General features: G+C 46.2%; 1 protein-coding gene across 1 annotated transcript in view; it reads right to left on the bottom strand.

Annotated features, from left to right (window-relative positions):
• Positions 1 to 1,466: 1,466 nt before the first annotated feature.
• The window catches only part of LOC118566635 (myotubularin-related protein 5-like), a 17,460-nt gene continuing 6,302 nt past the window's right edge, over positions 1,467 to 12,624 (bottom strand). The window contains exons 2-18 of the mRNA XM_036149375.1: positions 12,465 to 12,601; positions 11,494 to 11,701; positions 10,567 to 10,763; positions 9,031 to 9,168; positions 8,843 to 8,938; positions 8,587 to 8,661; positions 7,945 to 8,117; positions 6,586 to 6,762; positions 6,394 to 6,495; positions 6,124 to 6,309; positions 4,729 to 4,855; positions 4,518 to 4,648; positions 4,076 to 4,420; positions 3,786 to 3,991; positions 3,116 to 3,203; positions 2,917 to 3,048; positions 1,467 to 1,741 (exon numbers count right to left, since the gene is read on the bottom strand). Of these exons, the coding sequence (XP_036005268.1) occupies positions 1,643 to 1,741; positions 2,917 to 3,048; positions 3,116 to 3,203; positions 3,786 to 3,991; positions 4,076 to 4,420; positions 4,518 to 4,648; positions 4,729 to 4,855; positions 6,124 to 6,309; positions 6,394 to 6,495; positions 6,586 to 6,762; positions 7,945 to 8,117; positions 8,587 to 8,661; positions 8,843 to 8,938; positions 9,031 to 9,168; positions 10,567 to 10,763; positions 11,494 to 11,701; positions 12,465 to 12,601 (2,617 nt within the window). The 3' untranslated portion in view covers positions 1,467 to 1,642. The remainder of the gene's footprint in view (positions 1,742 to 2,916; positions 3,049 to 3,115; positions 3,204 to 3,785; positions 3,992 to 4,075; positions 4,421 to 4,517; positions 4,649 to 4,728; positions 4,856 to 6,123; positions 6,310 to 6,393; positions 6,496 to 6,585; positions 6,763 to 7,944; positions 8,118 to 8,586; positions 8,662 to 8,842; positions 8,939 to 9,030; positions 9,169 to 10,566; positions 10,764 to 11,493; positions 11,702 to 12,464; positions 12,602 to 12,624) is intronic.

Genomic DNA, 12,624 nt, shown 5'->3' with positions numbered 1-12,624 from the left:
AAAAAAAAAAAACCTCTACATGATGACCCTAATGGGGGGAGGAGGATGAGATAAACTGGAATATCTACCCGAGCCCACAGACTTCTACTTACAACTTCCACTCCCGTAACGTAATAAACGACCGTGTAAACAAAAAAAAAGAGCAGTAAATGTTTACTTGCGCATTTAAAAAAAAAAAAAACGTATTAGTCACATTAATACAGAAATAAATGGCACATTGAATTCCTAATCTGAAAAGAAAGTGGTGCTTTTCTTTACTGAGGAAACAAGTTAAATAAATTACTACCATAAATGTTACATACAAATCTGGAGTAGTATATACAAAGGAGTTGTTAGACACAAATAAACTACAATTTTTAATTTCATGTTCAGACAGCAGTAGAAGTGTATGATACAATGTGTGTGTGGGGGGGGGGGGGGGGGGGGGGGCTGTGTTGACCAAATGTGGGTGGAGGAGGGCTGCTTCTAAACGGGAGCAAAGCAACACTGGGTTTGCTTTGTTAAAGGAAAATTATGGCATCTCTCTTGGTCCCAGCTCCAACTCCCCCAGTTAAGTTGGGACGGTTTAGTCACTGCGGTGAGGGAAACGCAGAGACTGACCCACCTGTCCAACCATGCGCTGGATAAAAAAAAAAAAAAAAAAAAAAAAGGAGCGATGGGAAAGTGCAGATCCGGCCTGGGCCTGAAGTGCAATCAAACAACACTACTCTGGTCAAAAAAAAGAAAAGATAAAACCACAATTTTCCTTTTACAGTTTGTTTCCAACAGTTTGCGTCCATCCCCAAGTCTACCTCCGACACGTCCCATAATAATCACAGTGTCCCTCTTCACGTCCACCCGACCCATAGATCGTTCTGAAGACATAATAGAAATCCCTCCTTTTTCCTTCAACATCCCTTAAGCATCTCGGGGTAGTAGTGGTTGGGTAGAAGCACGGGGGTGGGGTGGGGGGGGGTGGGATCGGGGCGGAGCGAGGGAAGCTGTCTACTTTGTAAACACTTCTGGATTCTCCCACTGGCTCTCCTGGTTGCATCTTCACAGTACGTTGCCACCTGTGGAGAACAGCTAACCAACGGTTTCTAGTCCTGATACAAACTTCCGATTGTTTAAAAAAAAAAAAAAAACAACAATTAAAAAAAAGTAACAAAAGCAGAAAGGAAATCCTTCATGAACCGCTACAGTGCTCTCCTGCGTCCCTGACTCCACGGCGACACGGAGAACGTGCCGCGTGAGGCAGTGAGGGCGGAGCCGTGCGAGGACTGTGGGCGCTCCTTCGGGTTTTGGTCCATCAACCCAGCGGGCGGCGTGTGCAGCTTGGCTCCTCCGTCATTCCTCCTCAGAGAGAGTGGTTAGTAAGGAGCGGGTGGTTTACAGGTGGAGGTTCTGGAGGGATCTTGAAGCCGGTCCAAGCTGCGGGACACCTCTGAGAAACACGCCGTTCAGCCCCCTGGACTCTCTGTGACTGCTTTTTTTCTTCTTTACAACAAACACTGTAACATGTGACATCGCATTATTAGTTCAACACTAGTGGACAGTGGTGAAAGGCCCCTTTCCCGCGCGGTTCTGCTGAGCTAGGCCAGCAGACGCGTCCATCAGGCGTGAGCTCCTGGTCGTGTCGGCTCCTCGGAGCGCCGCCTCCCCTCTACGCGTCTGACAGGCAGCTCTGAATACTGTCCATCCACAGCTGTGCGTTTGAACTGTCCTGGGCACAGAAGTTATACATCCGTTTGTCCGTCTTCACCTGAAAGTGGAGGGGGCAGAGGTCAGTGGAAACATTGTGGCATGTTACAACCGTTTCACGGGACTAGTGCAGAACTGTGAAGTAGAAGACTCTCCTAGACATATAGTGTTGGTAGAGCTTTCGTTACAGCTGCCTCTTTCATCCTCTGGACTGGAAAACTGGCTCATGGTTTATCTGCCTCGCTGTGTTTAGTTCCTGGATGAAGCCACCAGTCCGCCATCATCCTCTCTAACATAGAAAGTACTCCTGGCTCAGTCTTCTCTAATCCCCAGTGGGGTGTGGCAGAGTCTGGTTCTGCTGGAGTGTTCCTCTCCACTGTCACTACATGCATTCTCTGCATGGGGGATTGCTGCAAAGCCAGCGGCTGTCCACTGTGGCTCCATGTTCATCCAGGAGGAGCGAAAGCTGCAAGTCAGTGACGGGATGCAACCTGCTGGGTTTCCTCAGACAGAAAATGTTTACCCAACCTGAACAATAACCTGAACTCAACTGTACTGCTTGATCGCTAGGATCAACTGGGACGGATGTACCTGACCTGGAGTCTGTCTAGAGTCTAGATGATTGAGTGGAATTGACTTTTTCTGTAAAGCGCCTTTAGACGAGATCTCTTCTGAATTAGCGCTTTCTAAACAAGCTGAACTGAGCAGGGTAGTAATTCTCGTAGACTGGAGTGGCGTGCCCCTGATCTAGTGTTAAACTTATTGGTATTGATAGGCTGCTTCCCCCAGCTGTGCTGTTCTGTTTGAGGAAATTATAATTCTCAGGTGAGGTCAATGAAACAGAAGCCAAAGGTTAATAAAAGTGGTCAAACAGGACAGGTTTGTGTGGAAACACTGGTATTTCACACCAGACTGAGATTAGGAGTCTGCCAGTGTGTTGGTGACATCAAGTTGAGCTAAGATGGCATGAACCGTGGCACATTTAGGCCAGAAGCTGAAGGTTAATGTCACTATTTAACATCATCATTTCAGTGCCTTTGCAGTTTGGATGAGAAGCATGAGAGTGTAAATATGCAAAAAAGACGACTGAAAAGTAACCAACGAATCTGACTGAAACATGGTTATCGACGGTTTTAGGAACAAATGATTTTGTGTTGTGGACCCTGACTAGTGTCCGGACGGACAAACCCAACGAGTGTTGCTGTGTTTGAGGAACAGAAATGTTGGCGCACTCACATCAAAGAAGGCTTTCTCCTCAACGTTTTTGGGCGCTCCCATGGTTGGCGTTCCCACGGTGACTGACTCCACCCCTCCCAGGTCAATCATACCTTTGCACTCCTTGTCCTGTCTGCTGTCGTAGTAGCGCAGCTGCAAATAAAGACACGTTAGCGCCACAGAGGGCTCCTTCGGCCGCGGTCTACTGGAGGACACTCACCTGGTGTTTCGTCTTGTCCAGGACGAACCACCGTGGTCTCCATGGTTTCAGCAGCGCTCCTCTTTTGTAGAGAATGCCTTCAAAACTCCTGATGGGGAAGACGGGTAAAAATGAGACGGTTATGTTCGGGTATGGGGGAACTTCTAGAAAACTAGACCAACAGTTAAAAGAGAACCGTGACTTCATGTTTCTACAGGTGCGTCTCAGTAAGTGATCAATGAAAAAAAGAATCCCTGACTTTGGAAATTCCCACTGGGCCTCAAACAGCTTGGATTCTGTTCCTCCCACAAAATGTACTCATCTGAAAAAAGGATTTTGGGCCACTGAACGATATTAGCTCCCTTTTGCTCTTTAGCCCAGCTAGCATGTCCCACCACGGACCCCTGTCAGCCCTTGAATGGGCTCTGCAACACCATCTTTGTTTGTGCACCTTTTTCTACCAAACTTTTTTCCTTCCGACCAACTTTCCATCAATACTTCTTTAGCAACGACCTTTGAGGCTTACTGTCCCGGTGGTTGTGTAGGCAGTAACATGGCAAGGAAAGAAATGTACGCTTAAAATGTATCACTCAGAGAAGCAGACGAATTTAAAAGGCTCTTCACTGATACTCAAATGTAGATGCATGCGTATTTAACCAGACGGCGCCGCTCTGAGGGGACGGACACAGACCTGTTCTCGCTCTCCGTGCTCTGGAACTGGCTGTAGAGCGTGCTGGTGCTGGGCCGACCCGAGACGGGCGTGGACGTGGCGCTGGCCTCGCAGTCCAGACCCAGCTTGATGGAGGATCCGACGCCGCTGTCCTGCAGACAGACGCCCTGGGAACGGCGCTGGTGGCTCAGGTTGGAGGACATCAACAGAGAGCTGGAGAATGACGGCTGTCGACGACAGAGAGAAGACGTTGGCCGAGGCTGTTGCTAGGTAACGGTAACCGAGTCTCTGGGTCAAAGCCCTCATCATACCTTGCTTTCCAGTTTGGTCTCAGTCCTCTGTGTGGTCTTGATTTTGTCCCACGTGTCCTTCCACTTCTCCGACGTCTGGCCGAGCTCAGCCTCCAGGCTCTGCAGGTCTTGCAGCAGCTTGGTGATGGCGTCGGGCATCGCCCTGCTCAGGTCGTCGTAGCACGGCCACACGATGCGGCGCTGGGATTTAGGCGCGCCGGCGTCGGCTTTCTCCGCCGTCTCCTCTGCCAGGCGCTCGTGCCTGCTCCTCAGCTCCCAGTCGTAAGGAGGCCCCTCAGACAGGGTCTCCTCCAAGTAGAAGTCCCACACCTTCAGGTTGGACACGAAGGTGTACGGCCGCAGGACCTGAAACACAACATTTCCACGTCACGCCTGCCTCGTCTTCAGGGACTCGGTCCCGGGGGGAGAGACTCGTGAGTTCTCTGAACCTAGAGTTTTTCACCTCGTCGTCTTCTGGGGAGAACATGTAGTTGTAGAAGACGGGCGCCTTCTTGTAGAGTCTGTCGATGTAGTCCCACACAGACTTGCACACCTGAGGGTTTTTCCTGTCGCTCTTCTCCTCGTACAGCACTCCTACAGCCACACAGTGAGCGGCGTCACCCAACGGAGCGGGCGGCAGATTAGTGAGCAGACCTACGGCGGCTTTGGCTCACCTAGCTCGATGCGGTCATAGTCCGAGTCCAGCAGGAAGGTGCGGAAGCGGTTGGACATGTAGTGGTAGGCCAGGAACTTCAGGTAGTACTGGCTGAACTCAAACTCCATGGGGAACTGAAGATGGATCTGTGAGATGGAGGGACATTGTTAGGATGGACAGACCTGTCAGTCTGTCGACAGCAGCAGCGTAGAGCTGGACTAGAGTATATCAACAGGTGCTGGCCTGTTTTGATGGTTTAGGGGCGCTCTAGAAACTCCTGGTAGATTTGACGAAGCAGGACCGACAATCCCAGCGCACTCGTCATCACATTTACAACACCCTACTTTATATTATTTTTAATTGATGATAATATCACAATTAAAGGTACTTTCTGCAGCACTGTGCACATGCCTTTATATCTATAAATTAGAATTTAACTGCATATACATTGAGGTTTTAATAGTGCATCATCTCAGTACAGCCATCGTCGACAGTTTCCCAGCGTATCCTCTAGGAGTCGCCAAAACGGCCCAAGAAGAGCTGAAGCATGCATACGCCAGTGTGCATACGCACATATGTCTGGAACTTTGTTGTGTATTTATTGCAGCAAATGATAGTAAATATTGTGTTTATTGACACTAAGAGCAAACTAAAGTAGCTTTGGAGAAGGATTTTGCCAAATCTCGCCATCAGAAAAGCAGCTCTCCACATTCTAGAATAAAAGGTGCGTCGTTGTGGAGCAGCAAAGGTGCTGCAACGTAACATGAATTCACAATCATCCAGACAAATAATTACTGTTCAGCCCGAGGGCCATTTCATAATCGCATGGACATCTTCTATAAAGGAGGTTTCTCTCAGTGACTTTATTTTTATGACTTTGATTCAAGTCTTTTTGGTCCCACAAAAACTTCAATCTGAGGTCTGGGCTTTTACTGGACCTTTGGTTCTACTCTTCTCAGCCCATTGTCTTGTAGATCCTCTGCTTTGGAACAATTGTCTTGTTGATGCCCAAATTCAGGCCAAGCTGCTGCCGTCTGACAAATGGTCTCACATCTGACCCTTAGAGCACTTGTGTAAACAGACGGGTTCATGGTCGGATCGACGGTCCTCTGGCTGCAAAAATGGCCCAAATCATCAGCCATGCATGGCGAGGCTTGACAGTAGGCATGAGGCGTTAGCTTTTATGCTAAACATGGTGCTGTGACATCACTCGCCTCCTGGAAGAGGCGCGTTCCTGGAGGCTTGTGGTTCGTCTAGATGCGACTTAATTACAGCAAGTTCAATTTAAGTTCACTAATGACCGTAGTCGTCTATGTTAAATCAGACTTTTAAAAAGGTTTTCTAATTGCAGTGCCATACACATGGCTTTAACATATTAGCTGAGCCCCGTATGGTCTGCACAGGCTGACCCCACCTGGTGTACGCAGTCGAGGAATTGCAGAAAGACGGGAGTAAAGCCACTGCTCTGGCTGGCCAGGGTCTGCGCTCCACGGTGGCTGAACCTGTGTCCAAACGACAGCCACTCCTTCTCTACCAGCAGCCGGAAACCATCGAACGTTCTGTAGTATGGGTCAGAGAGCAGCTGCACCAGCGACACCACCTAAAAAAAAGAACACGCTTTAACTTCTTGCTTTAAACAAGTTCAACAGATAAAGGCGATTTTGCATCATTGTTTCGCTCCTACCTGTGTTGTGACGTCCCAGCCGTCCTCTAGGCTGACCATGACCGAGGAGCCGGTGTCCAGTAGCTCCACCACCAAGACGGACACCTGCAGCACTCTGTGCAGCTGGAAGCAGCCAACAGAGAGTCAGAACCAGGACACGCCACGACTGAGCATTTAAACATGGGGAAAGCTGTGAAACCAGCAAACACTGACCAGAGTCATCCACTCTGATTCCTCCAGGAGGCGCAGGAAGCTCTTATTAGGCTCCGAGGTTGGGGAGCTCGGCACGCAGGCCTTCATCAGCTTCTTGAAGCTGTTCTTGACCTGCCGCACGTCACACACCTCGATGGGGATCACCTCCCACTGCTGGAACGAGTCCTGCTTTCCTCCCTGACGACGACATTTCATTCTCATATTTTACACTGATTTAGGCACATTGGTTCCCTTTTTCAGCACCACAAATACACACATTTAGTTCTCATAGGAGGTTCTTGAAAGATTGGTGTGTGGAGAACACAAACCCCCCAGATTATACCTTTCACCAAAAGAACAGCCTTTCTTTGAGTCCCCTGAACATTGCACTGGACGGCCCCTTTAGATTTAATCACATTGCCTCTTTCACACAGACGGCATTCTTCAATATATATCGACTCATAGACGTATATCGATGACAGAAAAAAAAAGGCTCAATAAAAAGTTTAATAGAAAAGTTTTTCTTCCTTTTGGATTCTAGCCCATCATGTAAGTTTATATTACAGTCATTACATCTTCCCAGCCAATCACAACACAGACCCAGGAACAAAGCTCCGCCCCCTTCAAAGTGTTAAAAAAACTTGAGGTTCTTTTTTAAAAACTTACAGTTTTGGTAAAAAGTTAGCAGAATAAAGGGTTGAGTTTGAATTCAGTGTTTTGTATTTAAAAATAGGTCGCTAAGCAACAGCATAAAATGGCCTGTCCTGCATCTAAAATACATTATTTGAATCAGCTGATAATTATTGATATCAAGCTAGTAGCAACTGCTTCGCTAGTTTTGTGGGAAACAGACCTTAATGTAATAAAACTGAAAATATTTCTGTGATACATACATTATAACTTCCTTTTTTTCCTTAAAGCCCTAGATTTAAGTATAATTATGTCCCGATGATAAATAAATCTTAGTTTGAGAAACACTGAGAATCTCCTCGTTCTCTCCATTTGTGATAAAGATCTGTCCCTGGGAAGCTTAGCGACAACATGGCTCCAGGTGTCCAGCAGAAACACTATAGGGCCTCGTTACATTAAATAAGGAAAAACAGCTGCATAAACAATCTTTAAAAACAGAGGTATAGTAAGGGGATGTGGAAAAGGAGGCAGCACTCTGGCCAGTCAGCGCAGCAGTCTGACTGCTGGCATGTGGTGTCAGGGAAAGAGCTAACACCGTGCTCACAGACCATAGATTTAACTCACAACAGGAGATTTTCCTTCACTACTAAAGATTTTGTCTTAGACAGCCGATAGTTGATGCTTTACTGTCTCAGAGTTCCTCTATGGCTGTAACTGTGGTGTGACCCTCCTTAGCGCGCTGCTTCTCACCTTGAGCTGGGCCTTGTCTCCAATGATGTAGAGGTAGGCTTTCTGCTGGCGCAGGAACAACGGATCGTTTGGCCCCCCATTGGGCTGTGGAGATTCTTTCCCAGCCAATCGCGTCCCCACGTCTGGGTTGAAGGCACTTAGACGGCTGCTGCCCCGGATGCTGCCAAATTTACCTGCAATGCACACACAGACAAAGTCAAGTCTCCCCAGGCGTCCTGCGGTGGACAGCTACTCGCCACAGCGCATGTTGAACACCTTTTTTGAGTTTGACAGCCTCTGAAGGATCATTCTAGTTTGCTGAAAGAGGCGAAATGATCCTTTAATGCGTCAGCGTCTGACCGCTGTCGCATCCACAGCTACCGACAGCCAAGCTGGGAAACCAGGCAGCAACGAGGAAAAGACTATCCAGCTGACCGAGCGGCGAGCCGACCAGAGAGACGAATCAAACAGAAACAAACAAGAACGCCTGACGGCACAGCTGCAGCGGCATGCACACGACAGTGAACACAAGCGGGAACGACAAACCTTTAGTCCGCAGAGACACCACGTTTTCAAGTAGGACACCACACTGAAGCTACTGTTAGAAGTCTGATTGGTTAGAAAGGAGTGCAGGTAGAGTGTGGGGGGCGTGGCCTACTGTACCTCCAGAAGAGCTCCTAGCTTTGCCAGAGGCTTTGGGCTGAGAGAGGGAGATGACTTTCCCCTTTTGACTAAATGCTGAGGTCAAATGACAGAGATGGCCAGTTAACCGACAGTGGTACACAACGGACGATGGCTAACTGGTTTACGCACAGACTGGTGCTAAACATGTGCTGAAATAACTAAACATGAGGGGATGGGTGACCATCAACCCTGATCGCTTCCTATTTCACCGCGTAGACACAACGTAGCCGCTCACCTCCTCTGCTGAAGGTTCCAGGGACATCTTCCTTGTTGCCCAGAACCTGCTTCATCAGATCTCCAATCTTGGGCTGCCTGAGCTTATCGGACGAGTCTGTGGACAGCAAAGGTCATCAGACAACGAACAAGGCTCCTGCAAACACAGCAGCAGCAGTGACAGCTCTGTGGGCGTGTGCGTGCCCTGACCGGAGGTGTTCATGTGTGTGGACGTGAAGCCGCTCAGGGTGTTCCTGCCCGTTGTCTCGCTGTAGGAGGGCATGGAGCTGATGATGGCCTGCAGGTATTTCTCCTGCTCCAGGCTCGTTGAGTCCGCTTGAGATGGCACTAAAAGCATAGAAACAGATTAGTGGATATTAGTCTTTTACATTGCTGTGGAGGAGTTTAAGCTCACACTGCAAAAATGGAACTAAACATAAGTAAAATGTTCTTAAGATTAGTGTATTTGTCCTTGATTAGAGCAGGTAAATAAGATGATTTGCCAATGGAATTAGATTTTTGCACTTAAAATAGGAACAATTCATCTCAATCATCTTTTTTCAAGTACAGGATGTCTAATTATCTTATTTTAGGGGTCAAAATACTCATTCCATTGGAAGATAATCTTTTTTACATGCTCAAATCGAGCATAAATACACTAACTTTAAGAACATTTTACTTATTTTTAGATCCATTTTTGCAGTGCACTTTTCTAAGGAGAATTGTTTCAGCAACATTTAAAGTTTTTTTTAAGCATGAACAGCCTGTTTAAGATCATCCCACAGTCCTGTGCTCACAGTTCCACATTCTCCCAATATTGTTTTCTTCCACTTGTTATTGTTAATTAATCAGTTTCATTACAAATAGTCACTTGTCATACCTGAAGTCAGTTTTTTTTTTTTTTAAATGTAGGTAACCACGATTTTTTCATGTTTTAACAAGTCAGGCAATTACTTTTTTCTCATACGGTCCGAGTGTTTAGCATATCTTCTTTCCCTTAAAGGGACAGTGTATAACTAATGTCGCTCTTAATTAGCAAAAAATAAGTACTGCTTTTATAAAAATGTAAGCCGGCAAAGTCTAATAACCTCACATCAAAAATGAAAGCATTCTCATAACTTAGAATCAGAAGTTTATAAATACATAGGTGTCATGCTGGGAGGCAGCCTGTTGCATCGCTATTTCTGATTTCAGGAGCCAAAGCTGGCGGAGGGATATTTCAGCGGGCCGGTTCACGCTTTCTGTAGCGCAAAAGCGGGTCTCTTTACTGGTGTATATAGTCGCTAAATATTAGACCCCAAATAAGCGACTGCACGTTCCGAAACAAGCAGTAGGTAATACATGAAGGAAAACTTATAATACTCCACGGCTTCTGTAGTAATTATTATGCGTTTAATGGCGAGGTCACTTGTAATTCATTCAGTACACCACCAGATGGTGCACCAGTGTGAAAATCTTATACACTGGGGCTTAAATGAATGAAACCAGGTTATCTTTGTCTGATATTAAATTTGCTTGTTGACTTGAAACATCTGTGGGATAAAAAAGCAAACACAGAAGACTTTTCCACAGAACTATAAATGGTCAAAGTTGAGAAAGGGTCTGGATTATCTGGAATTAAACAAGCACCCCACTAATTTAGCATGCTATTTCTACAGTGGAAAAAACTGTGGTTACCACTGGTGTATAACTAAAGTCTGCACACTGCCGAAATCTAAATATGCACATGATGTATAAATGTTCTACCTGCAGTTTGGGTGTTGGGAGACTTGAAGAAGCTGACTACCCCCTTGGCATGAAGGCCTGCTGAGCGAAGCAGGACAGACTTGGTTCGTGAATGTCTCCAGCAGACTACGGGGAAGCGATTCTGTCGGTAGCAGCGGCAGATTCTATGGATGGTGGAGTCCGGGATGTTCTGAGGGATGATCAGCAGGCCGGGGTAGCTGGAACAGAAGAGGTTCGGCCATTTTTAGCTCTGCACCTCGTTTGTGCGTTTGCACTTTGCAAAAACGATTACAAGCAAAAACTCCAATGAATGTTATAGGGGTTTTATGCAATGGAACAACACAGTGCATTAATATAAGGTTGGACAGAAAAGGATATACGGTTGTCAAATGTTGGAAAAAAGACTTTTATGCACTCATTTTTACAGAAAGGTTAACCACAATCAGATCATCTGTTTGACTATCAGCATGAGATTCTGTTGACCATTTCTCAGATCGGGCCGACTCTACGATTACGCAGTAGCTCTGATCTGTGCACAATGCAGACTCCTGCTCCTTCCACAGCAGTTTAGTGAGGAATCCACCACCACTACAAAGAAATTATGATAAATAAATAAATTCTCAAACCTACTTCTGAGTCTGTACAGCAAATGTTTGGGATTATATTTGGGATATACATTTTAGATTTTAAAGGGCAGATAGTGCGCTGGAATTTCATATCGAGAGCAGGGTTGAATTCAATTCTACATTTTCTATATCTGTATTTTTGAAAAATGTTTAAAACCATGTATCATATCCTTTTATTTCACAATATTGCACCACCTTGTTTTGGGTTTTCACACGACAGCCCAATAAAATACACCACAACATGACATGTGGAATGTTAAAGGGGTATAAACACTTTTGAAAGGCACTTGATCTCTTCGGACGGACTACTTATTTGTTTTACCTCCTGCAGACCGTGTACATGCGGTTAGCTGTAGAAATCCTGAACGGCTCATTCTTAGAGCGCGTCAGGCTGCTGCTGAGCGTGCCCAGACCGAGGCGCTGGTAGTCACGGCAGCAGGCGCGCTCCACGACGTTGCTCATGGTCTGTCTGTCTGAAGACCGGATGGTGGAGGACAGGGTCAGGGTGCTCTGATCCACTTCCTCTGAAACTGTGGACAAAATGTGTTGATTCAAATTTTAGACCCACTGTTCATTTAAATTGTTGTAATTTCTAAAGCGTCTTTGAGTATCTCGGAATGTGCAACACAAACGCTATAAAGCTGAGTTCATCTAACTCAAGACCCCACCCCTCTCATGTGGCATCAGGTGTGCCCCAGGGCTCAGTCCTGGGGTCTCTTCTCTTTATCATTGATCTCCTTCCTCTTGGCAACATCTTTTGCAAATTCACCATCCACTTCTGTCGTTATACAGATGACATCCAGCTCTACTTTTTCACCAAACCCAATTCTGCAATCCTTTCTACCACCTTCCTCACCTGCTTATCTCAAATAAAATGTTGGTTCCCGTCGAGTTTGGATGTCATCCTTGACAGTGTACTTTCATTTGAGACCCACATCAGTAAAATCACTGGTTCTACATATGTCCACTTACACAACATGAACTACCTATGCCCCCTCCCTAACCCCTTTCACCACTTCTACCCTTGTTCGCCGCCTCATCACGTCTCACATTGACTACTTTGACTCTCTCCTTTTTGGTCTGTCACACAAATCCCTCCATAAGCTTCAATCAGGACTCAAGCCTCACTTGTTTAAGAAACCAAACGCTGTAATTTTACTACATTTTTACTGTTATGTACTGTCTTTTGTTGTACAATGTCAATTAATGACCTGAAAGGTGTTTTTAAACTGAATGTTAATATTATTAACCTTAATAAAAGGTATCTAAATTGATCAGATTTTTTTGCAATACCTGAGATTTCATCTTCATCCAGCTCAGACTGGAGGCTGCTCCTGTTCTCCCAGGTGGTCAGAGACTCCTTCTTCCTGTTGACATACTGCCGACTAATGGTTCTCTTTGCATTCTTCACCAGGTTTTTAGAAAGTGTCCTGAGGAAGATAATAGACACAAA

This window comes from Fundulus heteroclitus, chromosome 17 (assembly GCF_011125445.2).
Source record: "Fundulus heteroclitus isolate FHET01 chromosome 17, MU-UCD_Fhet_4.1, whole genome shotgun sequence".
NCBI lineage: Eukaryota > Metazoa > Chordata > Actinopteri > Cyprinodontiformes > Fundulidae > Fundulus > Fundulus heteroclitus.
This window is presented reverse-complemented; position numbering and strand designations above follow the sequence as displayed.